This window comes from Oncorhynchus gorbuscha, linkage group LG18 (assembly GCF_021184085.1).
Source record: "Oncorhynchus gorbuscha isolate QuinsamMale2020 ecotype Even-year linkage group LG18, OgorEven_v1.0, whole genome shotgun sequence".
NCBI classification, from domain to species: domain Eukaryota; kingdom Metazoa; phylum Chordata; class Actinopteri; order Salmoniformes; family Salmonidae; genus Oncorhynchus; species Oncorhynchus gorbuscha.
In genome coordinates, this window is record NC_060190.1 from 18,606,377 (window position 1) to 18,634,086 (window position 27,710).

The 27,710-nt window shown below is 46.8% G+C and overlaps 1 protein-coding gene across 1 annotated transcript in view; it reads left to right on the plus strand.

Annotated features, from left to right (window-relative positions):
* The window catches only part of LOC124003046 (nidogen-1-like), a 74,092-nt gene that overhangs the window by 16,601 nt on the left and 29,781 nt on the right, over positions 1-27,710 (plus strand). The window contains exons 3-8 of the mRNA XM_046311032.1: positions 183-415; positions 716-1,215; positions 6,371-6,511; positions 6,745-6,996; positions 14,882-15,082; positions 16,627-16,860. Of these exons, the coding sequence (XP_046166988.1) occupies positions 183-415; positions 716-1,215; positions 6,371-6,511; positions 6,745-6,996; positions 14,882-15,082; positions 16,627-16,860 (1,561 nt within the window). The remainder of the gene's footprint in view (positions 1-182; positions 416-715; positions 1,216-6,370; positions 6,512-6,744; positions 6,997-14,881; positions 15,083-16,626; positions 16,861-27,710) is intronic.

Genomic DNA, 27,710 nt, shown 5'->3' on the forward strand with positions numbered 1-27,710 from the left:
ATTGTTACACATGGCTACATAGTCCTTCCAACTGTGTTTGCAGTTTTTATGGTGGGCTACATTGATTTTTTTTGTTACATATTTAGTTCACTCTCTCAAGCCAAACTCAAAGGTAGTGCACAAAAGAGGTAATAGGGTGCTAGGACTCAGTGTCCCACTTATCTTTTCTTTCTACCATGTAGAGAAACACGTTCCAGCTGGTGGTGGCGTCTATGGCGTCCGCCTCCTATGCCATCTTGTTCTACCCCAGGGAGGGGCTGCAGTACATCTCCACGCCTGTGGCGGGCCAGAGCGTACCAGTTCACACCGGTTTCAGCCAGGGCCTGGTTCAGGCCTGGTTCAGCTGGAGCAGCAGCCAAGGGCCCTACTACCGCATCACCACCGACGACGAGGCGTCCGTCAGACAGCTCTCCGAGTAAGTTGATTGGTGGGTGGGTGGGTGGGTGGGTAGGTTGGTTGATTGGGTTGGTTGATTGGTTGATTGATTGATTGGATTTCTGTAGTACGCTTCCAGATGCTCCAAGAACTTTACATAGGCTTAGTAAGTGTTGTTCATAGAAAACTTGGTTAGGTTTCTGTCATTATGTTTTGAACTGGTATTTGGATAGTTACATTGCATTATGGTAATTATGTAATGATTACATATACCCTGACATATGCATAAAGCTTCTTCATAGAGGTAGGTGTCAAAATGATGCATTCTGTCTCCCGCTAGGGAGACCAACTCAGGCAGGCGTGGTGTGTGGGTGTACGAGATCGGCACCTCCCCGTTCTTCTCCTCCATCACCCCAGGCCTGGTCACCAACCTGTCCTCGGAGGAGGGCGTGGCAGTTGGGCAGGTGGAGCCGGTGTCAGAGTCTCCACCCAGAAACAATGGAGAACAACAGGAGATTGAATTCCCTCCCTATGAGCATGAGGAGGAAGAGGAGACACCTGTGCCGGAGCTGCCCCCAACTGTCTACCCGGTCCAGTACCAGCCCAGATACCCTGTTGTCCCTGAGTCGCCCCAGCCCAGGTACCCTGAACCGGTCCAGACCAGCTACCCTGAGCCGGTCCAGACCAGCTACCCTGAGCCGGTCCAGACCAGGTACCCTGAGACAGTCCAGACCAGATACCCTGAGCCGGTCCAGCCTGCCCAGCTGCAGCCACCCCGCTACCAGCCTCAAACCCCACAGGTGGTGGTCGTGGATGAAGATGATGCCCTTGATGTTGATGGTGACCCATGAAAGAAACAACACCAATTGAATCTGTGTCTGAAATAGAAACAGTCAAGACTGCCATGACATAAACATTGGTTTAGTTTAGTTTATTAGGATCCCCGTCAGCTACAGCACATGCAGCAGCTACGCTTCCTGGGATCCACATAAAACATACAAATACATGACAAAGTACCAAACAGGTATAGACAAGAACAACATAAGATATTACATTAAATTTAAAAAATGTAACGAAATAAGTTAAAAATAGGAAAGACAAAAATACTATTTACACACTATTCATATTCATACAGTACAGTTAAATTAGATGTTTAGAAAGAGGAGAGGCACTGTGATACATTTAAAAAAAAATGCAGCTCAGGTTTTGCCTGAGTAACCTCGGGAGGCAGAGCATTCTGAGTGACGCATTACATCTGTTTTTGGTTTGGGTAACGTGAAGAAACTCTGGTGGGGTATGTATAGTGCATGTATAGTGCATGTATAGTGCATGTATAGTGCATACTTTCAGACCCCTTGACCTTTTGCATATTTTGTTACATTACAGCCTTATTCTAAAATGTATGAAATAGTTTTTCCCCTCATCAATCTACACAGAATACACCATAATGACAAAGCACAAACATGTTTTTAGAAATTTTTGCACATTTATTTAAAATATAAAACTGAAATATCACATTTACATAAGTTTTCAGACCCTTTACTCAGTAGTTTGTTGAAGCACCTTTGGCTGTAATTACAGACTCCAGTCTTCTTGGGTATGACACTACAAGCTTGGCACACCTGTATTTGGGGGGTTTCTCCCATTCTTCTCTGCAGATCCTCTCAAGCTCTGTCAGGTTGAATGGGAAGCGTCGCTGCACAGCTATTTTCCGGTCTTTCTAGAGATATTCATTCAAGGATGTTCAAAGACTTGTCCCAAAGCCACTTCTCCGTTGTCTTGGCTGTGTGCTTAAGGTCATTGTCCTGTTGGAAGGTGAACCTTCGCCCCAGTCTGAGGTCCTGAGCACTCTGGAGCAAGGTTTTCATCGAGGATCTCTCAGTACTTTGCTCCGTTCATCTTTACCTCAGTCCCTGCCGCTGAATAACATCCCCACAGCATGATGCTGCTACCACCATGCTTCACCATAGGGATGGTGCCAGGTGTCCTTCAGACATTCCTACTTGACATTCAGGCTAAAGAGTTCAATCTTGGTTTCATCAGACCAGAGAATCTTGTTTCTCATGGTCTGAAAGTCCTGTAGGTGCCCTTCGGTAATCTTCAAGAGGCATGTCATGTGCATTTTTCTGAGGAGTGGCCAACTTGGCCAGCTCTATGATGAATCTTGTTGGTTCCAAACTTCTTCCATTTAAGAATGATGGAGGCCTCTATGTTCTTGGGGACCTTCAATGCTGGAGACATTTTTTGGTACCCTTCCCCAGATCTGTGCCTCGTCACAATCCTGTCTTGGAGCTCTATTGGAGTGACAATTCCTTCGACCTCGTGGCTTGGTTTTTGCTCTGACATGCAGTGTCAACTGGTGTATCTTCTATTCCACTCCTATTCCCCAGGCACTATCATTTGTTGACTTCTGTAACCGTAAAATCCTTGGTTTCATGCATGTTAACATCAGAAGCCTCCTCCCTAAGTGTGTTTTATTCACTGCTTTAGCACATTCTGCCATCCCTGATGTCCTAGCCGTGTCTGAATCCTAGCTTAGGAAGGCCACCAAAAAGTCTGACCAATTACCACATTTTCCACCAAGATAGAACTGCCGAAGGTGGTGGAGTTGCAATCTACTGTAGAGATAGCCTGCAGAGTTCTGTCATGCTATTCAGGTCTGTGCCTAAACTGTTTGAGCTTATACTTTTAAAAATCCACCTTTCCAGAAATTAGTCTCTTACTGCTTGTTATAGACCCCCCTCAGGCCCCAGCGGTGCCCTGGACACCATATTTGAATTAATTGCCCCCCATTTATCTTCAGAGTTTGTACTGTCAGGTGACCTAAACTGGGATATACCTTAACACCACGGCCGTCCTACAATCTAAACTAGATGCCCTCATTCTCACACAAATGATCATGGAACCTACCAGGTACAACCCTAAATCCGTAAACATGGGCACCGCCATAGATATCATCCTGACCAACCTGCCCACTAAATACACCTCTGCTGTCTTGTACCAGGATCTCAGAGATCACTGCCTCATTGCCTGCGTCTATAATGGATCTGCGGTCAAACGACCACCCCTCATCGCCCCTCACCGCCCCTCATTAAGCATCTCCAATCCAAAATTAAATCTAGAATTGGCTTCCTATTTCGCAACAAAGCATCCTTCACTCATGCTGCCAAACATACCCTCGTAAATCCTGCTGATCCTTGACTTCGGCGATGTCTTTTACAAAATAGCCTCCAACACTCTATGCAGTAAATTGGATGTAGTTTATCACAGTGCCATCCGTTTCGTCACCAGAGCTCAATATACTACCCAACACTGCGACCTGTATGTTGTCGTTGGCTGGCCCTCGCTTCATATTCATCGCCAAACCCACTGGCTCCAGGTCGTCTATAAGTCTTTGCTAGGTTAAACCCCGCCTTATCTCAGCTCACTGGTCACCATAGCAGCACCCACCCGTATCACGCGCTCCAGCAGGATTATTTCACTATACATCCCCAAAGCCAACTCCTTCTTTGGCCGCCTTTCCTTCCAGTTCTCTGATGCTAATGACTGGGACGAATTGCAAAAATCACTGAAGCTGGAGTCTTATATCTCCCTCACTAACTTTAAGCATCAGCTGTCACAGCAGCTTACCGATCATTGCACCAGTACACAGCCCATCTGTAAAATAGCCCACTCAACTACCTCATCCCCATATTGTTATTTATTATTTTGCCTTTGCACCCCAGTATCTCTACTTGCAGATTCATCCTCTGCACATCTATCACTCCAGTGTTTAATTGCTAAATTGTATTTATTTCGCCACTATGGCCTATTTATTGCCTTCCCTCCGTAATCGTACTACATTTGTACACACTGTGTATAGACCTTTCTATTGTGTTATTTGACTGTACGTTTGTTTATCCGATGTGTAACTCTGTGTTGTTTGTGTCGCACTGCTTTGCTTTATCTTGGCCAGGTCGCAGTTGTAAATGAGAACTTGTTCTCAACTGGCCTACCTGGTTAAATAAAGGTGAAAAAAAATATATATAGACAGTTGTGTGCCTTTCCAAATCCTATCCAATCAATTGAATTTACCACTGGTGTATACCAATCAAGTTTTAGAAACATCTCAAGGATGATCAATGGAAACAGGATGCACCTGAGCTCAATTTCTAGTCTCATAGCAAAGGGTCTGAATGCTTATGTAAATAAGGTATTTGTTTTTTTGTTTTTATAAATTTGCACAAATTTCTGAAAACCTGTTTTTGCTTTCTTGTTATGGGGTATTGCGTGTAGATTGATTTGCATATAATCAATTTTAGAATAATGCTGTAACGTAACAAAATATGGAAAAAGTCAAGGTGTCTGAATACTTTCCGTTTTACTTCTGTTTGAAGTGTATGCAAATAGATTATACAATTGGTTAGGCATTTTCAACACACACGTTTCTTAAAAAGACTAGAAGAGAAGAAGTACGTTTCTCCTCAACCCTCAACCATGATAGACTATCATGCATATTGTCGATGTTAGTTCTGTGTGTGCAGTTAGGGCAAGGCATGCTGCTTTGTTTTGTGCTCCTTAGTCTTTGGCCATGCTTCTTTGTTTAACCGGCCTACTAAAGTATTTTGTAGCAAACAAGAGCTCCAATGAAATTACAATCTTAGAAAAAAAAGGGTTCCAAAATGGTTATTTCACTGTCCCCATAGGAGAAACCTTATTGATTCTAGGTAAAACTATTTTTGGTTCCAGCTCGAACCCTTTTGGGTTCCATGTAGGGTTCTTCAAAGGTTTCTCCAATGGGGACGGCTGGATAACCCTTTTGGGTTCCATGTAGGGTTCTTCAAAGGTTTCTCCAATGGGGACAGCTGGATAACCCTTTTAGGTTCCATGTAGGGTTCTTCAAAGGTTTCTCCAATGGGGACAGCTGGATAACCCTTTTAGGTTCCATGTAGGGTTCTTCAAAGGTTTCTCCAATGGGGACAGCTGGATAACCCTTTTAGGTTCCATGTAGGGTTCTTCAAAGGTTTCTCCAATGGGGACAGCTGGATAACCCTTTTAGGTTCCATGTAGGGTTCTTCAAAGGTTTCTCCAATGGGGACAGCTGGATAACCCTTTTAGGTTCCATGTAGGGTTCTTCAAAGGTTTCTCCAATGGGGACAGCTGGATAACCCTTTTGGGTTCCATGTAGGGTTCTTCAAAGGTTTCTCCAATGGGGACAGCTGGATAACCCTTTTGGGTTCCATGTAGGGTTCTTCAAAGGTTTCTCCAATGGGGACAGCTGGATAACCCTTTTAGGTTCCATGTAGTGTTCTTCAAAGGTTTCTCCAATGGGGACAGCTGGATAACCCTTTTAGGTTCCATGTAGGGTTCTTCAAAGGTTTCTCCAATGGGGATAGCTGGATAACCCTTTTAGGTTCCATGTAGGGTTCTTCAAAGGTTTCTCCAATGGGGACAGCTGGATAACCCTTTTAGGTTCCATGTAGGGTTCTTCAAAGGTTTCTCCAATGGGGACAGCTGGATAACCCTTTTGGGTTCCATGTAGGGTTCTTCAAAGGTTTCTCCAATGGGGACAGCTGGATAACCCTTTTAGGTTCCATGTAGGGTTCTTCAAAGGTTTCTCCAATGGGGACAGCTGGATAACCCTTTTAGGTTCCATGTAGTGTTCTTCAAAGGTTTCTCCAATGGGGACAGCTGGATAACCCTTTTAGGTTCCATGTAGGGTTCTTCAAAGGTTTCTCCAATGGGGACAGCTGGATAACCCTTTTAGGTTCCATGTAGGGTTCTTCAAAGGTTTCTCCAATGGGGACAGCTGGATAACCCTTTTGGGTTCCATGTAGGGTTCTTCAAAGGTTTCTCCAATGGGGACAGCTGGATAACCCTTTTGGGTTCCATGTAGGGTTCTTCAAAGGTTTCTCCAATGGGGACAGCTGGATAACCCTTTTAGGTTCTTGACGGCACCTTTTTTTTCTAAAAATTGTATTTTTTCTAAGAATGTGGTTTGTCTTCTTTCCGGCAGTGTTTGCGTACAGTTCTGAAACATGCGCCAGTAACAGGCAGAAGTGCTCGTCCTTTGCTGACTGTAAGGACTACACCAATGGCTACTGCTGTCACTGTAGGCCTGGTTTCTATGGCAACGGCAAGGATTGTGTGGCTGAAGGTAGGAGTAACCCCATACCCAAAGTACATACAGTATTTGTGTAGTAAGGGTTAGGGCTATCCTGCTACCTTTCGTTAATGAAACATGTGAAATAAAGTTTTTGGATTATTCAAAATTTCATAATGAAATTGAAAACCTGAATGCTTGACACACAGTCCCACATCAGTTACATTTGAACGTATATTCATTAAAATCGAATTATTTAACTTAATTTCCTTACATTCCACACCCAGGTAAGCCCCAGCGGATGAACGGCAAAGTGAGCGGCCGGGTGTTCGTGGGCAACTCGCCCTCGCCACTGGAGTTTTACAACAATGACCTGCACTCGTATGTGGTGGCCAACGATGGGCGCGCCTACGTGGCCATCAGCACCATCCCGGCCGGCTTGGGACCCTCCCTGCAGCCCCTCTCTTCCCTGGGAGGGGTCATCGGCTGGGCCTTCGCTCTGGAGCAGCCCGGCTATGAGAACGGCTTCAGCATCATCGGTAAGAACTGGTTCGCCTATTATCTTGCACATTGTTGTGTCATTAAGAGTTGTTTTAAGGTAAGAGCTGACATTGGGTGAATCACGAAAGTGATTCCTCGCTTCCTTGATTCATAGCGTCTTTCTCAAGACTTCCTTGCCCTGGAGAATGTCCATGAGAAGGGAACTCTGATCTTCTGCTTCAATGCGTTTGGAGAAAGAGGCGACGAATCATCAAGGAAAAACAGTTGAGAAAGTGCCATAGTGTCATTAAAAAGGCAGCAGGTGATTTGAATACATTAGGCTTTTCTAATGTGAATAGGGTCGCATTTGGTTTTGCTTCTCCTTCCATTGTTGCAAAGGCACCTGGGGCTTGGAACTTTGTTTGCTGTGGTCTAATGAGATGTCTTTCAAAGACCGGTGTGAATGACCGCTGTGGGATTTCTGCTTAGGTCAACATTTATTCAAGTTAAGTTTGATTAGTTTGATTTATTTGCTCTCTTTGAATGACATATGATTTTTTTGTGTATGTCCAAAATCTGGCTTACATACTATTTACCTAAATTGCATACTGCGTACTAATAGTAGTACACACTGTTAAGAATGTACTGTTTAGTAAAAACGAATGCAGTAAGCAACAGATATCAGCATACTAGGCTCATCCATACTGAGAATGTGTCATCTAATGCACAAGTGCGTTGATTCCTGCCATTCCTTCATTTTGGTAGAGCACGTCCCCTCAGGTGATTATCAGCTATTGTCAAACACACGTTGGTCTCGAAAGACGATTCTATTCCTCGCTAGTGTGTAGCGAATTCTACAAGATTAAAAGCCGAAATGTGTATGACGTCCTGGCATTTAAAGCATACAACATTTTGGACATTTCACATACGTTCTATACATTATTTTTTCTTCTATACATTATTTTTTCCCCCTACTGTTTAGAACGCAAGTAAGGGTATTCGGACACTGCCAATCTCCTTGCTCAGGGAAAGTACATGCTCTACTGGCCATTTGAGTGGTATACCTGGAAGTTTAAGTGAATTGTGCCAAGTGATTAGGACTATCTTTCTCTTTTTGATACATTCTGTCATGCAGGTGAAAGAGGACCCAAAAGCGACTTAACAGAAACAGAGTTTATTCAAGTCCAAACAGAAAACGACAAATCCTGAATCCTTAACAGGAAATGTCCAAACAGGGAATAACAGAAATCCTCTAGTCTGTAGAGGGGAATAACAGGAGAAGCGGCCACAGACTGCAGGTCGCTTCGGGTAGGCGCAGGCCGTAGCTGACAGAGACACCTGCTCACACGCAGCATCTGATGAAGGCAAAAACACGACAGGACAGGGCGATACACAATCACAGCACGGTGAATTCTAAACAAGGAACCGACAGGACAGGAACGGAACACAAAGGAAGAAATAGGGACTCTAATCAGGGGAAAGGATCGGGAACAGGTGTGGGAAGACTAAATGATGATTAGGGGAATAGGAACAGCTGGGAGCAGGAATGGAACGATAGAGAGAAGAGAGAGCGAGAGAGTGAGAGAGGGAGGGGAGAGAGAGGGATAGAAAGAGGGAAAGAACCTAATAAGACCAGCAGAGGGAAACGAATAGAATGGGGAGCACAGGGACAAGACATGATAATAAATGACAAACATGACAGTACCCCCCACTCACCGAGCGCCTCCTGGCGCACTCGAGGAGGAATCCTGGCGGCAACGGAGGAAATCATCGATGAGTGAACGGTCCAGCACGTCCCGAGACGGAACCCAACTCCTCTCCTCAGGACCGTAACCCTCCCAATCCACTAAGTATTGGTGACCCCGTCCCCGAGAACGCATGTCCATGATCTTATGTACCTTGTAAATAGGTGCGCTCTCGACAAGGACGGGGAGGGGGAGGGAAGACGAACGGGGTGCGAAGAAAGGGCTTAACACAGGAGACATGGAAGACAGGATGGACGCGACGAAGATGTCGCGGAAGAAGCAGTCGCACAGCGACAGGATTGACGACCTGGGAGACACGGAACGGACCAATGAACCGCGGAGTCAACTTACGAGAAGCTGTCGTAAGAGGAAGGTTGCGAGTGGAAAGCCACACTCTCTGGCCGCAACAATACCTTGGACTCTTAATCCTGCGTTTATTGGCGGCTCTCACCGTCTGTGCCCTGTAACGGCAAAGTGCAGACCTCACCCTCCTCCAGGTGCGCTCACAACGTTGGACAAACGCTTGAGCGGAGGGAACGCTGGACTCGGCAAGCTGGGATGAGAACAGAGGAGGCTGGTAACCCAGACTACTCTGAAACGGAGATAACCCGGTAGCAGACGAAGGAAGCGAATTGTGAGCGTATTCTGCCCAGGGAGCTGTTCTGCCCAAGACGCAGGGTTTCTGAAAGAAAGGCTGCGTAGTATGCGACCAATCGTCTGATTGGCCCTCTCTGCTTGACCGTTAGACTGGGGATGAAACCCGGAAGAGAGACTGACGGACGCACCAATCAAACGACAGAACTCCCTCCAAAACTGTGACGTGAATTGCGGGCCTCTGTCTGAAACGGCGTCTAACGGGAGGCCATGAATTCTGAATACATTCTCAATAATGATTTGTGCCGTCTCCTTAGCGGAAGGAAGTTTAGCGAGGGGAATGAAATGTGCCGCCTTAGAGAACCTATCGACAACCGTAAGAATCACAGTCTTCCCGCAGACAAAGGCAGACCGGTAATGAAGTCTAAGGCGATGTGAGACCATGGTCGAGAAGGAATGGGGAGCGGTCTGAGACGACCGGCAGGAGGAGAGTTACCCGACTTAGTCTGCGCGCAGTCCGAACAAGCAGCCACGAAACGGCGCGTGTCACGCTCCTGAGTCGGCCACCAAAAGCGCTGGCGAATAGACGCAAGAGTGCCTCGAACACCGGGATGACCAGCTAACTTGGCAGAGTGAGCCCACTGAAGAACAGCCAGACGAGTGGAAACAGGAACGAAAAGGAGGTTACTAGGACAAGCGCGCGGCGACGCAGTGTGCGTGAGTGCTTGCTTAACCTGTCTTTCAATTCCCCAGACTGTTAACCCGACAACACGCCCATAAGGAAGAATCCCTCGGGATCAGTAGAAGCCACAGAAGAACTAAACAGACGGGATAAGGCATCAGGTTTGGTGTTCTTGCTACCCGGACGGTAAGAAATCACAAACTCGAAACGAGCGAAAAACAACGCCCAACGAGCTTGACGGGCATTAAGTCGTTTGGCAGAACGGATGTACTCAAGGTTCTTATGGTCTGTCCAAACGACAAAAGGAACGGTCGCCCCCTCCAACCACTGTCGCCATTCGCCTAGGGCTAAGCGGATGGCGAGCAGTTCACGGTTACCCACATCATAGTTGCGCTCAGATGGCGACAGGCGATGAGAAAAATAAGCGCAAGGATGAACCTTATCGTCAGACTGGAAGCGCTGGGATAGAATGGCTCCCACGCCTACCTCTGAAGCGCCAACCTCGACAATGAATTGTCTAGTGACGTCAGGAGTAACGAGGATAGGAGCGGACGTAAAACGTTCTTTTAGAAGATCAAAAGCTCCCTGGGCGGAACCGGACCACTTAAAACACGTCTTGACAGAAGTAAGAGCTGTGAGAGGGGCAGCAACTTGACCGAAATTACGAATGAAACGCCGATAGAAATTAGCGAAACCTAAAAAGCGCTGCAACTCGACACGTGACCTTGGAACGGGCCAATCACTGACAGCTTGGACCTTAGCGGAATCCATCTGAATGCCTTCAGCGGAAATAACGGAACCGAGAAAAGTAACGGAGGAGACATGAAAAGAGCACTTCTCAGCCTTTACGTAGAGACAATTCTCTAAAAGGCGCTGTAGAACACGTCGAACGTGCTGAACATGAATCTCGAGTGACGGAGAAAAATCAGGATATCGTCAAGATAGACAAAAACAAAGATGTTCAGCATGTCTCTCAGAACATCATTAACTAATGCCTGAAAAACAGCTGGCGCATTGGCGAGACCGAACGGCAGAACCCGGTACTCAAAATGCCCTAACGGAGTGTTAAACGCCGTTTTCCACTCGTCCCCTCTCTGATGCGCACGAGATGGTAAGCGTTACGAAGGTCCAACTTAGTAAAGCACCTGGCTCCCTGCAGAATCTCGAAGGCTGATGACATAAGGGGAAGCGGATAACGATTCTTAACCGTTATGTCATTCAGCCCTCGATAATCCACGCAGGGGCGCAGAGTACCGTCCTTCTTCTTAACAAAAAAGAACCCCGCCCCGGCCGGAGAGGAAGAAGGCACTATGGTACCGGCGCCAAGAGACACAGACAAATAATCCTCGAGAGCCTTACGTTCGGGAGCCGACAGAGAGTATAGTCTACCTCGAGGAGGAGTGGTCCCCGGAAGGAGATCAATACTACAATCATACGACCGGTGAGGAGGAAGGGAGTTGGCTCGGGACCGACTGAAGACCGTGCGCAGATCATGATATTCCTCCGGCACTCCTGTCAAATCGCCAGGTTCCTCCTGAGAAGTAGGGACAGAAGAAACGGGAGGGATGGCAGACATTAAACACTTCACATGACAAGAAACGTTCCAGGATAGGATAGAATTACTAGACCAATTAATAGAAGGATTATGACATACTAGCCAGGGATGACCCAAAACAACAGGTGTAAACGGTGAACGGAAAATCAAAAAAGAAATAGTCTCACTGTGGTTACCAGATACTGTGAGGGTTAAAGGTAGTGTCTCAAATCTGATACTGGGAAGATGACTACCATCTAAGGCGAACATGGGCGTAGGCTTCTCTAACTCTCTGAAAGGAATGTCATGTTTCCGAACCCATGCTTCGTCCATGAAACAACCCTCAGCCCCAGAGTCTATCAAGGCACTACATGTAGCACCCGAACCGGTCCAGCGTAGATGGACCGACAAAGTAGTACAGGATTTTGATGGAGAGACTTGAGTAGTTGCGCTCACCTGTAGCCCTCCGCTTACAGATGAGCTCTGGCTTTTACTGGACATGAATTAACAAAATGTCCAGCAACTCCGCAATAGAGGCACAGGCGGTTGGTGATCCTCCGTTCCCTCTCCTTAGTCGAGATGCGAATCCCTCCCAGCTGCATGGGCTCAGTCTCAAAGCCAGAGGAGGGAGATGGTTGCGATGCGGAGCAGGGAAACACCGTTGATGCGAGCTCTCTTCCACGAGCCCGGTGACGAAGATCTACCCGTCGTTCTATGCGGATGGCGAGAGCAATCAAAGAGTCCACATCTGAAGGAACCTCCCGGGAGAGAATCTCATCCTTAACCACTGCGTGGAGTCCCTCCAGAAAACGAGCGAGCAGCGCCGGCTCGTTCCACTCACTAGAGGCAGCAAGAGTGCGAAACTCAATAGAATAATCCGTTATGGACCGTTCACCTTGGCATAAGGAAGCCAGGGCCCTAGAAGCCTCCCCACCAAAAACTGAACGGTCAAAAACCCGAATCATCTCCTCTTTAAAGTTCTGGAACTTGTTAGAGCAATCAGCCCTTGCCTCCCAGATAGCTGTGCCCCATTCTCGAGCCCGGCCAGTAAGGAGTGAAATGACGTAAGCAACCCGAGCTCTCTCTCTAGAGTATGTGTTGGGTTGGAGAGAGAACACAATCTCACACTGCGTGAGAAAGGAGCGGCACTCAGTGGGCTGCCCGGAGTAGCAAGGTGGGTTATTAACCCTAGGTTCTGGAGGCTCGGCAGGCCAGGAAGTAACAGGTGGCACGAGACGTAGACTCTGGAACTGTCCAGAGAGGTCGGAAACCTGAGCGGCCAGGTTCTCCACGGCATGGCGAGCAGCAGACAATTCCTGCTCGTGTCTGCCGAGCATGGCTCCTTGGATCTCGACGGCAGTGTAACGAGCGTCTGAAGTCGCTGGGTCCATTCCTTGGTCGGTTCCTTCTGTCATGCAGGTGAAAGAGGACCCAAAAGCGACTTAACAGAAACAGAGTTTATTCAAGTCCAAACAGAAAACGACAAATCCTGAATCCTTAACAGGAAATGTCCAAACAGGGAATAACAGAAATCCTCTAGTCTGTAGAGGGGAATAACAGGAGAAGCGGCCACAGACTGCAGGTCTCTTCGGGTAGGCGCAGGCCGTAGCTGACAGAGACACCTGCTCACACGCAGCATCTGATGAAGGCAAAAACACGACAGGACAGGGCGATACACAATCACAGCACGGTGAATTCTAAACAAGGAACCGACAGGACAGGAACGGAACACAAAGGAAGAAATAGGGACTCTAATCAGGGGAAAGGATCGGGAACAGGTGTGGGAAGACTAAATGATGATTAGGGGAATAGGAACAGCTGGGAGCAGGAACGGAACGATAGAGAGAAGAGAGAGCGAGAGAGTGAGAGAGGGAGGGGGAGAGAGAGGGATAGAAAGAGGGAAAGAACCTAATAAGACCAGCAGAGGGAAACGAATAGAATGGGGAGCACAGGGACAAGACATGATAATAAATGACAAACATGACACATTCCTCAACAAGTTGAACTCCACTTTAGTCTTCCACTTGGATGTTTAAAAAAAATGCAACCTCTATTTAACAAGGCATGTCAGTTAAGAACAAATTCTTATTTACAATGACAGCCTACCCCGGCCAAACCTGGACGACGATGGGACTCCCAATCATGGCCAGATCGTTCTCAACCAACATCAAGGCGGTGGCCCGTTCCTGTAGGTTCATGCTCTACAACATCCGCAGAGTACGACCCTGCCTCACACAGGAAGCGGCGCAGGTCCTAATCCAGGCACTTGACATCTCCCGTCTGGATTACTGCAACTCGCTGTTGGCTGGGCTCCCTGCCTGTGCCATTAAACCCCTTCAACTCATCCAGAACGCCGCAGCCCGTCTGGTGTTCAACCTTCCCAAGTTCTCTCACGTCACCCCGCTCCTCCGTTCTCTCCACTGGCTTCCAGTTGAAGCTCGCATCCGCTACAAGACCATGGTGCTTGCCTACGGAGCTGTGAGGGGAACGGCACCTCAGTACCTCCAGGCTCTAATCAGGCCCTACACCCAAACAAGGGCACTGCGTTCATCCACCTCTGGCCTGCTCGCCTCCCTACCACTGAGGAAGTACAGCTCCCGCTCAGCCCAGTCAAAACTGTTCGCTGCTCTGGCCCCCCAATGGTGGAACAAACTCCCTCACGACGCCAGGACAGCGGAGTCAATCACCACCTTCCGGAGACACCTGAAACCCCACCTCTTTAAGGAATACCTAGGACAGGATAAGTAATCCCTCTCACCCCCCCCTTTAAGATTTAGATGCACTATTGTAAAGTGACTGTTCCACTGGATGTCATAAGGTGAATGCACCAATTTGTAAGTCGCTCTGGATAAGAGCGTCTGCTAAATGACTTAAATGTAATGTAAATGCAGATGCAGTGCCTTCGACCGCTGCACCACTCGTGAGCCCATGATTTGTTGGTAGAGCGATGATGGGTAAAATTATGGGGAATTTGTTCTGTGTTCCCGTTTTCGGTGCATTTTTCTGCTTTTCGGGCCTCAAAATGTTGCTCCAGCTCATTGCTTCCAGCGGACTTCACTTCTTTCAAAATGTTCCCCTTTGATGTGTAATGTTGTTCGCTCCAGGGAGAACCAAAAGTGGGGGAATACACTCAAGGGAATGGGTGAGGATGCAGAATTAAGTTGCCCCTAAATGCTGATCTTCAGTACGGCTAGGTTTTGTGTTTCATCACATAATGGTTGAGCTTTTGGGTAAGGCAAGACGATCCTACACTTGTGCTCAGGAGCTGAAGAGAACCTATGAGACTTGGTTATCGCTCACTTTCCTTCTCCCACCACCATCTCTGCTCACGCGCACACAAACACCCTTCAACCCCACAATCATCCTCAACCGTTCCCCCCCTTCCCCAGGCGGCGTGTTCTCCAGGCAGGCCGAGGTGACCTTCTTACCGGGCAACGAGAGGCTGACCATCAAGCAGGAGTTCAAGGGTGTCGACGAGCACGACCACCTGGTGGTGAGCACCGAGCTGGAGGGCCGTCTCCCTGAGGTCCCACACGGCTCCACTGTCCAGATCGACCCATACAAGGAGCTCTACCAGTATGGCAGTAACCGTAAGTCATAACCACACCAATATAACATGGAATGCAGTCAATTCCATTTCAATTGAGTCAATTCACAAAACTGATTTTGATCTCCTGAATTGAGTAACCCCAAACCTGGAACTCAACACTGTCACAGTTTGTAATACATCTAATCACATAAGAAAGGTCAGCATTAATCCCAATGTTGTTATTAATACAATTGCTCTTACGTGCGACCAGATAGTAGTCTATCTTATTCTTTTCATGAGACACATAGTCTTAGAAACACTTTTGGCAGCAATTACAGCTGTGAGTCTTCTTTGGTAAATTTTCTAAGAGCTCTGCACACCTGGATTGCGCAATATTTGCCCATTATTCTTTTAAAAATTCTTCAAGCTCTTTCAAGGTGTCATATTCAAGTCTTGCCATAGATTTTCAAGCAGATTTAAGTCAAAACTGTAACTTGGTAAAGCAACTCCAGTGTAGACTTGGCCTTGTGTTTTAGGTTGTCCTTCTGAAAGGGGAATTCCTCTCCCAGTGTTTGTTGGAAAGCAGAATGAAACAGGTTTTCCTTAAGGATTTTGCCTGTGATTAGCTCCATCCTGTTTCTATTTATCCTGAAAAGGTCCCAGTCTTTGCCTCAAGAATACCCATACCATGATGCAACCATCACAATGCCTGACAATAAGGAGGCAATTACTCAGTGATGTGTTGTGTTGGATTAGCCCCAAACACAAGACTTTCCATTTAGGCCAAAAAGTATATTCCTTTGCGTGCTTTTATTGCAGTAGTATTTTCTTGCCTGGTTGCATACAGAATACATGTTTTGGACTATTCTGTATATATTCTGCACATTTTTATTCTTAATTTAGGTCATTATTGTGGAGTCACTACAATGTTGTTGCTCCATCCTCAGTTCTCTCCCATCACAGCCATTTAAAATCACCAATGGCCTCATGGTGAAATCACTGAGCAGTTTCCTTCCTGTCCTGCAGCTCAGTTCAGAAGAACAACTGTATCTTTGATGTGCCTGGGTGGTTCAATACATCATCCACAGCATACTTATTACTAGCCAATGCTTAAAGAGATATTCATTGTCTGACTTGTTGTTGTTACCAATCTACCAATGGAAAAGATCTTTGTGGTTGAAATTCAACACTTGACTGAGGGACCTTACAGATATTGTATATATGGGGGAGAGAGGAAGGGGTAGTCATAAAATATTAATGTCAACCCTTATTATTTCACACAATGTGATTTGTTAAGCGAAATTTGACTCCTGAACTAATTTAGGCTTGGCTGAACAAAAGGGGTGAATTATTACGGAACAACTGTATTCATTTGAGATGTTTTTTTTAAAAACATTTTCTTTTCACTTTGACATTATGGACTATTTGGTCTAGATCAATGACAAAAAATCCAAATGAAATCTATTTCAATCATATCAAAATCCAATCCAACTTCGTAACGCAACAAAATGTGGGACAAAAAAGCCAAGGGGATGAATACTTATGATACCAACTGTATATGGATGTTCAATGTAGCAACGTTCCACTTCTTCAAATTCTCTTCAGGGATCACCTCCTCCTCCAACCGCGACTACACCGTGAGCCTACTGGACGGCAGCGTCCAGACCAAGACCTACCAGTGGCGTCAGACCATCACCTACCAGAGCTGTCCCAATGACGAGGCGGTCAGGGCCGTGCAACCTACCCAGCAGCTCAGCGTCGACCAGATCTTCGTCATGTACGACTCGGGCAACCAGCTGATCCGCTACGCTATGAGCAACAAGATCGGCTCCATCCACGGTGAGTAGAACCCCTTGTGTTACAGCTAACTATAATGTTATTCTAACCTTGTGTTTACGCTCTGCTAGTTGTGTTCACATTCTTTTAATGTTCCGCTAATGTTCTGCTAGTTGTGTTAGTCTTCTGTTAATATTCTGCTAATGTTCTGCTAACCATCTGCTAACAGGATTGGGCCCATCCTCAGTGAGTATAGCCTTTCATGTAAATACTGATAATCTTCAGCTAACGTTGGGCTTATGTTCTGCTATATTTCTGCTAACTTTCCCGCTACATCTGGCTTATCCGCTATGTTTGGCTGGATGTGGCTGTAAGACAGACACCTGATGCTTAAATTTAAATGGTGGTGGAAACCCTGCGTGGATTTGCAACAAGATCATATGATCGATGTTAATAATGACAGGCAAACAGGAGTACCAAGAAGGACAATCAAATAACATTGTGGGAAGGAATCCCAGTCTCCACACAAGACCTGGATGGAATCTGAGGAGAAAGTGAGAAAAATTATCGCTGAAAAGCTGCAGCTAGATCATAAGAAGATTGAGGTGTCAAGTTCTTCCACACAGACAAAACATTTCTGTATGGACCTCGCTTTGTGCAAGAGGGCATTGTTATGCTGAAACAGGAAAGGGCCTTCCGCAAACTGTTGCCACAAAGTTGGAAGTACAGAATTGTCTCGGTCATTGTATGTGGTAGCATTAATATTTCACTTCACTGGAACTAAGGGGCCTAACCCGAACCATGAAAAACAGCCCCTGGCATTATTTCTCCTCCACCAAAATGTACAGTTGACACTATCCATTCAGGCAGGTAGCGTTCTCCTTCTCCTGACACAGATTTGTCTGTCGGACTGCCAGATGGTGACGCATGATTCATCACTCCAGATAACGCTTTTCCATAGCTCCAGAGTCCAATGGCGGCGAGTTTTACACCACTCTAGCCAATGCTTGGCATTGCGCATGGTGATCTTAGGCTTGTGTGCGGCTGCTCGGCCATGGAAATCCATTTCATGAAGCTCCCGACGAACAGTTATTGTTCTGACGTTGCTTCCAGAGGCAGTTTGGAACTTGGTAGTGAGTGTTGCAACCGAGGACAGGCGATTTTTAAGCAGTGCCCGCTTCAGCACTCGGCGGTCCCATTCTGTGAGCTTGTGTGGCCTACCACTTCACAACTGAGCCCCGTTGTTAATGCTAGACATTTACTCTTCACAATAACAGCACTTACAGTTCACTGGGGCAGCTCTAGCAGGGCAGAAATTTGACAAACTGACTTGTTGGAAAGGTGGTATCCTTTGACGGTGCCACGTTGAAAGTCTGGTTTTGCTGAAATAGCTGAATCAACTAATTTGAAGGGGTGTCCACATACTTTTGTATATATAGTGTATGTTAGCCATCACTGAGACTCACTTAGATAATTAATTTGACAACACAGCAGTAGCATTACAGGGATATAACATCCCAAAAAAGACAGGAATAAATCCGGGGGAGGTGTCTCTTTATACAATGCATTCGGAAAGTATTTAGACCCCTTTCCCCTTTTCACGTTTTCTTACGTTACAGCATTATTCTAAAATAGATTAAAATACATTTTCCCCCTCATCAATCTACATACAATACCCAATAATGACGAAGTGAAAACAGGTTTTTAGAAATGTTTAAATGTATTGAAACACCAAAACAGAAATACCTTACATAAGTATTTGCTATTTACAGACCCTTTGCTATGAGACTCAAAATTGAGCTCAGGTGCATTCTGTTTCCATTGATTATCCTTGAGATTGCATATGATTTGTGGAGATGGGAGAACCTTCCAGAAGGACAACCATCTCTGCAGCACTCCACCAATCAGGCCAATCCACCAATTTCATAGTGGCCAGATGGAAGCCACTTCTCAGTAAAAGGCACATGACAGGCCGCTTGGAGCTTGTCAAAAGGGACCTAAAGGACTTTCGGACCATGAGAAACAAGATTCCCAGGTCTGATGAAACCAAGCTTGAACTCTTTGGCCTGAATGCCAAGCGTCACGCCTGGAGGAAACCTGGCACTATCCTTACGGTGAAGCACGTGGTGGCAGCATCATGTTGTGGGGATGTTTTTCAGCGGCAGGGACTGGGCAACTCGTCAGGATCGAGGGAAAGATGAACGGAGCCAAGTACAGAGAGATCCTGCTCCAACCACTCAGGGCCTCAGACTGGGGTGAATGTTCACCTTCCAACAGGACAACGACCCTTAGCACACAGCCAAGACAATGCAGGAGTGGCTTCAGGACAAATCTCTGTATGTCTTTGGCCCAGCCAGAGTCCGGACTTAAACCTGATCAAATATCACTGGAGAGACCTGAAAATAACTGCAGTCATCCAACCTGACAGAGCTTGAGGGATCTGCAGAGAAGAATGGGAGAAACTCCCCAAATATAGGTGTGCCAAGCTTGTAGCGCCATACCCAAGAAGTCTCAAGGCTGTAATCGCTGAGAAGAGTGCGTCAACAAAGTACTGAGTAAAGGGTCTGAATACTTATGTAAATGTGATATTTCAGATGTTCATTTTTAATACATTTGTAAAACAAAATCTAAAAACCTATTTTTGCTTTGACATTATGGGGTATTATGGTTAGACTGATGAGGGATAACCCCCCCCAAAAAATCTATAATAAGGCTGTAACGTAACAAAATGTGGAAAAAGTCAAGGGGTCTGAATACTTTCCGAATGCACTGTATGTTCAGAGCCAGATTCCAGTGAAGCTCAGAGATCATACCTTGCCAACGGTTGTTCCAGTGTTGTGGTTTCAGGTTCATCTGCCTCATCTAAAGCCTTATTTTGTGGTGCTGCTACTGGCCACCAAGTGCTAACATTCATTATCCGGATAATATATGTGCAATGCTTGATAGTGTATATGATGTTAATAGAGAGGCCTATTTTCCGGGTGACCTAAAAATATAGGTTTTCATCCAGTTGTCCCGCTCAAGAAGAAACTGCTTACTGTAACCAATGCCTATAATCTGCTTCAGGTTATTAATCAAGCTACAAACAGTACAGGAACTACTGTATATCATCCACGTGTATTGATTATATTTTTTGTAATGCTGCAGAACTTTGTTCTATAGGTGCATCCACAACCATTGGATGTAGTGACCACAATATAATAGCTGCATCCAGAAAAGCCAAGGTTCCAAAGGCAGGGCCTAAAATAGTGTTTAAGAGATCATACAACCATTTTTGTAGTGATTCCTATGCTGAAGATGTAAAGAAGATTGATTGGTCAAATGTGTGTAGTGGGGAGCATCCACACGCTGTAATACATTTCTGAAATTGCCCCTTCCAGTTATTGATAAACATGCACCTATTAATGTCATGTTTGTCATTTATTATCATGTCTTGTCCCTGTGCTCCCCATTCTATTCGTTTCCCTCTGCTGGTCTTATTTGGTTCTTTCCCTCCTTCTATCCCTCTCTCTCCCCCTCCCTCTCTCACTCTCTCGCTCTCTCTTCTCTCTATCGTTCCGTTCCTGCTCCCAGCTGTTCCTATTCCCCTAATCATCATTTAGTCTTCCCACACCTGTTCCCGATCCTTTCCCCTGATTAGAGTCCCTATTTATTCCTTTGTGTTCCGTTCCTGTCCCGTCGGTTCCTTGTTTAGTATTCACCATGCTGTGATTGCGTTTCGCCCTGTCCTGTCGTGTTTTTGCTGTGATTGTGTATCGCCCTGTCCTGTCGTGTTTTTTGCCTTCATCAGATGCTGCGTGTGAGCAGGTGTCTCTGTCAACTACGGCCTGCGCCTACCCGAAGCGACCTGCAGTCTGTGGCCGCTTCTCCAGTTATTCCCTCTACAGACTAGAGGATTTCTGTTATTCCCTGTTTGGACTTAAATAAACTCTGTTTCTGTTAAGTCGCGCTTTTGGGTCCTCTTTCACCTGCATGACAGAAGGAACCGACCAAGGAATGGACCCAGCGACTTCAGACGCTCGTTACACTGCCGTCGAGATCCAAGGAGCCATGCTCGGCAGACACGAGCAGGAATTGTCTGCTGCTCGCCATGCCGTGGAGAACCTGGCCGCTCAGGTTTCCGACCTCTCTGGACAGTTCCAGAGTCTACGTCTCGTGCCACCTGTTACTTCCTGGCCTGCCGAGCCTCCAGAACCTAGGGTTAATAACCCACCTTGCTACTCCGGGCAGCCCACTGAGTGCCGCTCCTTTCTCACGCAGTGTGAGATTGTGTTCTCTCTCCAACCCAACACATACTCTAGAGAGAGAGCTCGGGTTGCTTACGTCATTTCACTCCTTACTGGCCGGGCTCGAGAATGGGGCACAGCTATCTGGGAGGCAAGGGCTGATTGCTCTAACAAGTTCCAGAACTTTAAAGAGGAGATGATTCGGGTTTTTGACCGTTCAGTTTTTGGTAGGGAGGCTTCTAGGGCCCTGGCTTCCTTATGCCAAGGTGAACGGTCCATAACGGATTATTCTATTGAGTTTCGCACTCTTGCTGCCTCTAGTGAGTGGAACGAGCCGGCGCTGCTCGCTCGTTTTCTGGAGGGACTCCACGCAGTGGTTAAGGATGAGATTCTCTCCCGGGAGGTTCCTTCAGATGTGGACTCTTTGATTGCTCTCGCCATCCGCATAGAACGACGGGTAGATCTTCGTCACCGGGCTCGTGGAAGAGAGCTCGCATCAACGGTGTTTCCCTGCTCCGCATCGCAACCATCTCCCTCCTCTGGCTCAGAGTCTGAGCCCATGCAGCTGGGAGGGATTCGCATCTCGACTAAGGAGAGGGAACGGAGGATCACCAACCGCCTGTGCCTCTATTGCGGAGTTGCTGGACATTTTGTTAATTCATGTCCAGTAAGAGGCCAGAGCCCATCAGTAAGCGGAGGGCTACTGGTGAGCGCTACTACTCAGGTCCCTTCATCTAGATCTTGTACTACTATGTCGGTCCATCTACGCTGGACCGGTTCGGGTGCTACATGCAGTGCCTTGATTGACTCTGGGGCTGAGGGTTGTTTCATGGACGAAGCATGGGTTCGGAAACATAACATTCCTTTCAGACCGTTAGACAGGTCTACGCCCATGTTTGCCTTAGATGGTAGTCATCTTCCCAGTATCAAATTTGAGACACTACCTTTAACTCTCACAGTATCTGGTAACCACAGTGAGACTATTTCTTTTTGATTTTCCGTTCACCGTTTACACCTGTTGTTTTGGGTCATCCCTGGCTAGTATGTCATAATCCTTCTATTAATTGGTCTAGTAATTCTATCCTATCCTGGAACGTTTCTTGTCATGTGAAGTGTTTAATGTCTGCCATCCCTCCCGTTTCTTCTGTCCCTACTTCTCAGGAGGAACCTGGCGATTTGACAGGAGTGCCGGAGGAATATCATGATCTGCGCACGGTCTTCAGTCGGTCCCGAGCCAACTCCCTTCCTCCTCACCGGTCGTATGATTGTAGTATTGATCTCCTTCCGGGGACCACTCCTCCTCGAGGTAGACTATACTCTCTGTCGGCTCCCGAACGTAAGGCTCTCGAGGATTATTTGTCTGTGTCTCTTGACGCCGGTACCATAGTGCCTTCTTCTTCTCCGGCCGGGGCGGGGTTCTTTTTGTTAAGAAGAAGGACGGTACTCTGCGCCCCTGCGTGGATTATCGAGGGCTGAATGACATAACGGTTAAGAATCGTTATCCGCTTCCCCTTATGTCATCAGCCTTCGAGATTCTGCAGGGAGCCAGGTGCTTTACTAAGTTGGACCTTCGTAACGCTTACCATCTCGTGCGCATCAGAGAGGGGGACGAGTGGAAAACGGCGTTTAACACTCCGTTAGGGCATTTTGAGTACCGGGTTCTGCCGTTCGGTCTCGCCAATGCGCCAGCTGTTTTTCAGGCATTAGTTAATGATGTTCTGAGAGACATGCTGAACATTTTTGTTTTTGTCTATCTTGACGATATCCTGATTTTTTTTCTCCGTCACTCGAGATTCATGTTCAGCACGTTCGACGTGTTCTACAGCGCCTTTTAGAGAATTGTCTCTACGTAAAGGCTGAGAAGTGCTCTTTTCATGTCTCCTCCGTTACTTTTCTCGGTTCCGTTATTTCCGCTGAAGGCATTCAGATGGATTCCGCTAAGGTCCAAGCTGTCAGTGATTGGCCCGTTCCAAGGTCACGTGTCGAGTTGCAGCGCTTTTTAGGTTTCGCTAATTTCTATCGGCGTTTCATTCGTAATTTCGGTCAAGTTGCTGCCCCTCTCACAGCTCTTACTTCTGTCAAGACGTGTTTTAAGTGGTCCGGTTCCGCCCAGGGAGCTTTTGATCTTCTAAAAGAACGTTTTACGTCCGCTCCTATCCTCGTTACTCCTGACGTCACTAGACAATTCATTGTCGAGGTTGACGCTTCAGAGGTAGGCGTGGGAGCCATTCTATCCCAGCGCTTCCAGTCTGACGATAAGGTTCATCCTTGCGCTTATTTTTCTCATCGCCTGTCGCCATCTGAGCGCAACTATGATGTGGGTAACCGTGAACTGCTCGCCATCCGCTTAGCCCTAGGCGAATGGCGACAGTGGTTGGAGGGGGCGACCGTTCCTTTTGTCGTTTGGACAGACCATAAGAACCTTGAGTACATCCGTTCTGCCAAACGACTTAATGCCCGTCAAGCTCGTTGGGCGTTGTTTTTCGCTCGTTTCGAGTTTGTGATTTCTTACCGTCCGGGTAGCAAGAACACCAAGCCTGATGCCTTATCCCGTCTGTTTAGTTCTTCTGTGGCTTCTACTGATCCCGAGGGGATTCTTCCTTATGGGCGTGTTGTCGGGTTAACAGTCTGGGGAATTGAAAGACAGGTTAAGCAAGCACTCACGCACACTGCGTCGCGCGCGCTTGTCCTAGTAACCTCCTTTTCGTTCCTGTTTCCACTCGTCTGGCTGTTCTTCAGTGGGCTCACTCTGCCAAGTTAGCTGGTCATCCCGGTGTTCGAGGCACTCTTGCGTCTATTCGCCAGCGCTTTTGGTGGCCGACTCAGGAGCGTGACACGCGCCGTTTCGTGGCTGCTTGTTCGGACTGCGCGCAGACTAAGTCGGGTAACTCTCCTCCTGCCGGTCGTCTCAGACCGCTCCCCATTCCTTCTCGACCATGGTCTCACATTGCCTTAGACTTCATTACCGGTCTGCCTTTGTCTGCGGGGAAGACTGTGATTCTGACGGTTGTCGATAGGTTCTCTAAGGCGGCACATTTCATTCCCCTCGCTAAACTTCCTTCCGCTAAGGAGACGGCACAAATCATTATTGAGAATGTATTCAGAATTCATGGCCTCCCGTTAGACGCCGTTTCAGACAGAGGCCCGCAATTCACGTCACAGTTTTGGAGGGAGTTCTGTCGTTTGATTGGTGCGTCCGTCAGTCTCTCTTCCGGGTTTCATCCCCAGTCTAACGGTCAAGCAGAGAGGGCCAATCAGACGATTGGTCGCATACTACGCAGCCTTTCTTTCAGAAACCCTGCGTCTTGGGCAGAACAGCTCCCCTGGGCAGAATACGCTCACAATTCGCTTCCTTCGTCTGCTACCGGGTTATCTCCGTTTCAGAGTAGTCTGGGTTACCAGCCTCCTCTGTTCTCATCCCAGCTTGCCGAGTCCAGCGTTCCCTCCGCTCAAGCGTTTGTCCAACGTTGTGAGCGCACCTGGAGGAGGGTGAGGTCTGCACTTTGCCGTTACAGGGCACAGACGGTGAGAGCCGCCAATAAACGCAGGATTAAGAGTCCAAGGTATTGTTGCGGCCAGAGAGTGTGGCTTTCCACTCGCAACCTTCCTCTTACGACAGCTTCTCGTAAGTTGACTCCGCGGTTCATTGGTCCGTTCCGTGTCTCCCAGGTCGTCAATCCTGTCGCTGTGCGACTGCTTCTTCCGCGACATCTTCGTCGCGTCCATCCTGTCTTCCATGTCTCCTGTGTTAAGCCCTTTCTTCGCACCCCCGTTCGTCTTCCCTCCCCCCTCCCGTCCTTGTCGAGAGCGCACCTATTTACAAGGTACATAAGATCATGGACATGCGTTCCGGGGGACGGGGTCACCAATACTTAGTGGATTGGGAGGGTTACGGTCCTGAGGAGAGGAGTTGGGTTCCGTCTCGGGACGTGCTGGACCGTTCACTCATCGATGATTTCCTCCGTTGCCGCCAGGATTCCTCCTCGAGTGCGCCAGGAGGCGCTCGGTGAGTGGGGGTACTGTCATGTTTGTCATTTATTATCATGTCTTGTCCCTGTGCTCCCCATTCTATTCGTTTCCCTCTGCTGGTCTTATTTGGTTCTTTCCCTCCTTCTATCCCTCTCTCTCCCCCTCCCTCTCTCACTCTCTCGCTCTCTCTTCTCTCTATCGTTCCGTTCCTGCTCCCAGCTGTTCCTATTCCCCTAATCATCATTTAGTCTTCCCACACCTGTTCCCGATCCTTTCCCCTGATTAGAGTCCCTATTTATTCCTTTGTGTTCCGTTCCTGTCCCGTCGGTTCCTTGTTTAGTATTCACCATGCTGTGATTGCGTTTCGCCCTGTCCTGTCGTGTTTTTGCTGTGATTGTGTATCGCCCTGTCCTGTCGTGTTTTTTTGCCTTCATCAGATGCTGCGTGTGAGCAGGTGTCTCTGTCAACTACGGCCTGCGCCTACCCGAAGCGACCTGCAGTCTGTGGCCGCTTCTCCAGTTATTCCCCTCTACAGACTAGAGGATTTCTGTTATTCCCTGTTTGGACTTAAATAAACTCTGTTTCTGTTAAGTCGCTTTTGGGTCCTCTTTCACCTGCATGACAATTAAGAAACGGACTGTTAGAACTGCTGAGACGCCGTGGATCGATGAGGAAGTGAAAAAAAGGAGTGGAGTGGCTAATGTGTCTTGCTGCACACCTGATTGGCAAACCTACTGTAAATTGAGAAATGGTGTGACTAAACTAAACAAAAAGAAGAAGAAACTGTATTATGAAACTACGATAAAATATATAAAATATGATGGAAAAAAGCTTTGTAGAGCACGAGATTCAATTATGGGCAGAAAGACTAATTCAACACGTCTTTTATTGAATCAGATAGCTAATTCGTCACGAAATCCTGTGATGTGGCCAATTATTTCAACAACTACTTCATTGGCAAAGTGGGCAAATTCAGGCATTAAACTCCAAAAACAAACTGTGAGCCATCATATTCAAGCATAAAATACCGAATTATGAAAGAAAAGCAAGGTTCATTTAAACGTCATAAAGTTAGTGTGGAAGAGGTGAAAAAAATGAAGAAACCACCTGTTATTGACAACTTGGATGGAAAGCTCCTGGGGATAGTAACGGAATATGTTTGCCGCTCCTATGTCTCATATCTTCGATATCAGCTTGGAGAAGGAAAAAAAAATCTTAAAATCTCAGACCTGAAGGGAAGCTAAAGTCATTACGCTACCCATGAATGGTAAAGCGCTCTTTTCTGGTTCTAATAGCAGATCAATAAGTCTACTGCTGGCTTGAGAAAACGTTCGGAAAGAATTGTGTTTGACCAGATACAATGTTATTACTTCATGAACAAATTAACAACAGACTTGCCTAGAGAGAAGGTCATTCTGCACATACTGCACTAATACGAATGGCTGAAAGAAATTGATAATAAACAGACGGTGGAAGCTGTACTGTTAGATTGCAGTGCAGCCTTTTGATATTGACCCTAATCTGTTAGCGGAAAAATGTATGTGTTATGGCTTTACACGCATATCATGAATTAAAAGCTATCTATCTAATAGAACACAGAGGGATTTCTTCAATGGAAGCCTCTCTAACGTAATACATGTAGTGTGAAATTCCGCAAAAGCCCGTTACTGTTTTCTAGCCTCAAACAAAGCCTGTGTGTCTATGTATGATGAGTGTTCAACCCTATACACATCAGCGGCCACAGCTAGCGAAATCACTGCAACTCGGACTCTGGGGAAGTAGATTAAGGGCCTCATTGCCGAAATCCCGAAGTATCCCTTTAAGCTCTAGTCCTAAAATGGACCTGGTTATGAAAAATGTGACTATAGAACAAGTTGAGGAAACTATACTTCCTGGTGTCACCGTAGACTGTGAATGGTCATGGTCGAGGTATATTGATTCAATTGTTGACAAGACGGGGAGCTGGGGAAAGGAGATGCTCAGCATTCTTAACACCACAACTGGCCGAACAAGTCATACTGGCTGCAGTTGGATCATATCTTGTCTACTTCCTAGTAATATGGTCAGGTGCTGCAGAGAAAGACATAATAAAGCTAAGTCTGGCTCAGAACAGAACAGCACGTCTTGGCCCTGCAATGTTCCAAGAGATCTAATGTTAACTAAATTCATGTTGGCCTTTCCTGGCCCGAAGTACAGGAGACATTGTCTGCATCACTTCTCAATTTTGTTAGGAACATTAAGGTGTTAAAAACTCCAAACCGTCTATTCAATCCACTGACACACAGCTCTGACAGACATTCATACGCCACAAGGCCATGCAACTAAGGGTATCTTCATAGTCCCTAAAGCCCCAAAAGAGGAATGTCAATGATAGCATGGACCTCCCTGCCGTCTCAAATCACTCAATCAAGCAACAGTAGTTTCATTTGTTTTCTTCTAAATTAAGCAACACATCACAGCACAACGCCTCTGACCTAAATAGCTGTAGCATCTCCCTCCCGAGCACATCTGGCAGTCAAGTTAAGGATAAAGATAAGACGTGCCCTTGGCATCAGGATATCAAGAACTGCTTGAAAGCAATTGTAAGCAAAGCCCCGGTACAGTAAGGACTTAGTGGTCTGGTCAGCTTACTGATGTTAGTGAGAAGAGCAAAGTTTACGAAAGTGTATTTTGTTTTGTGACTGGTGGATGCTGCTGTGTGTGAGTGTGGTGTGGGGA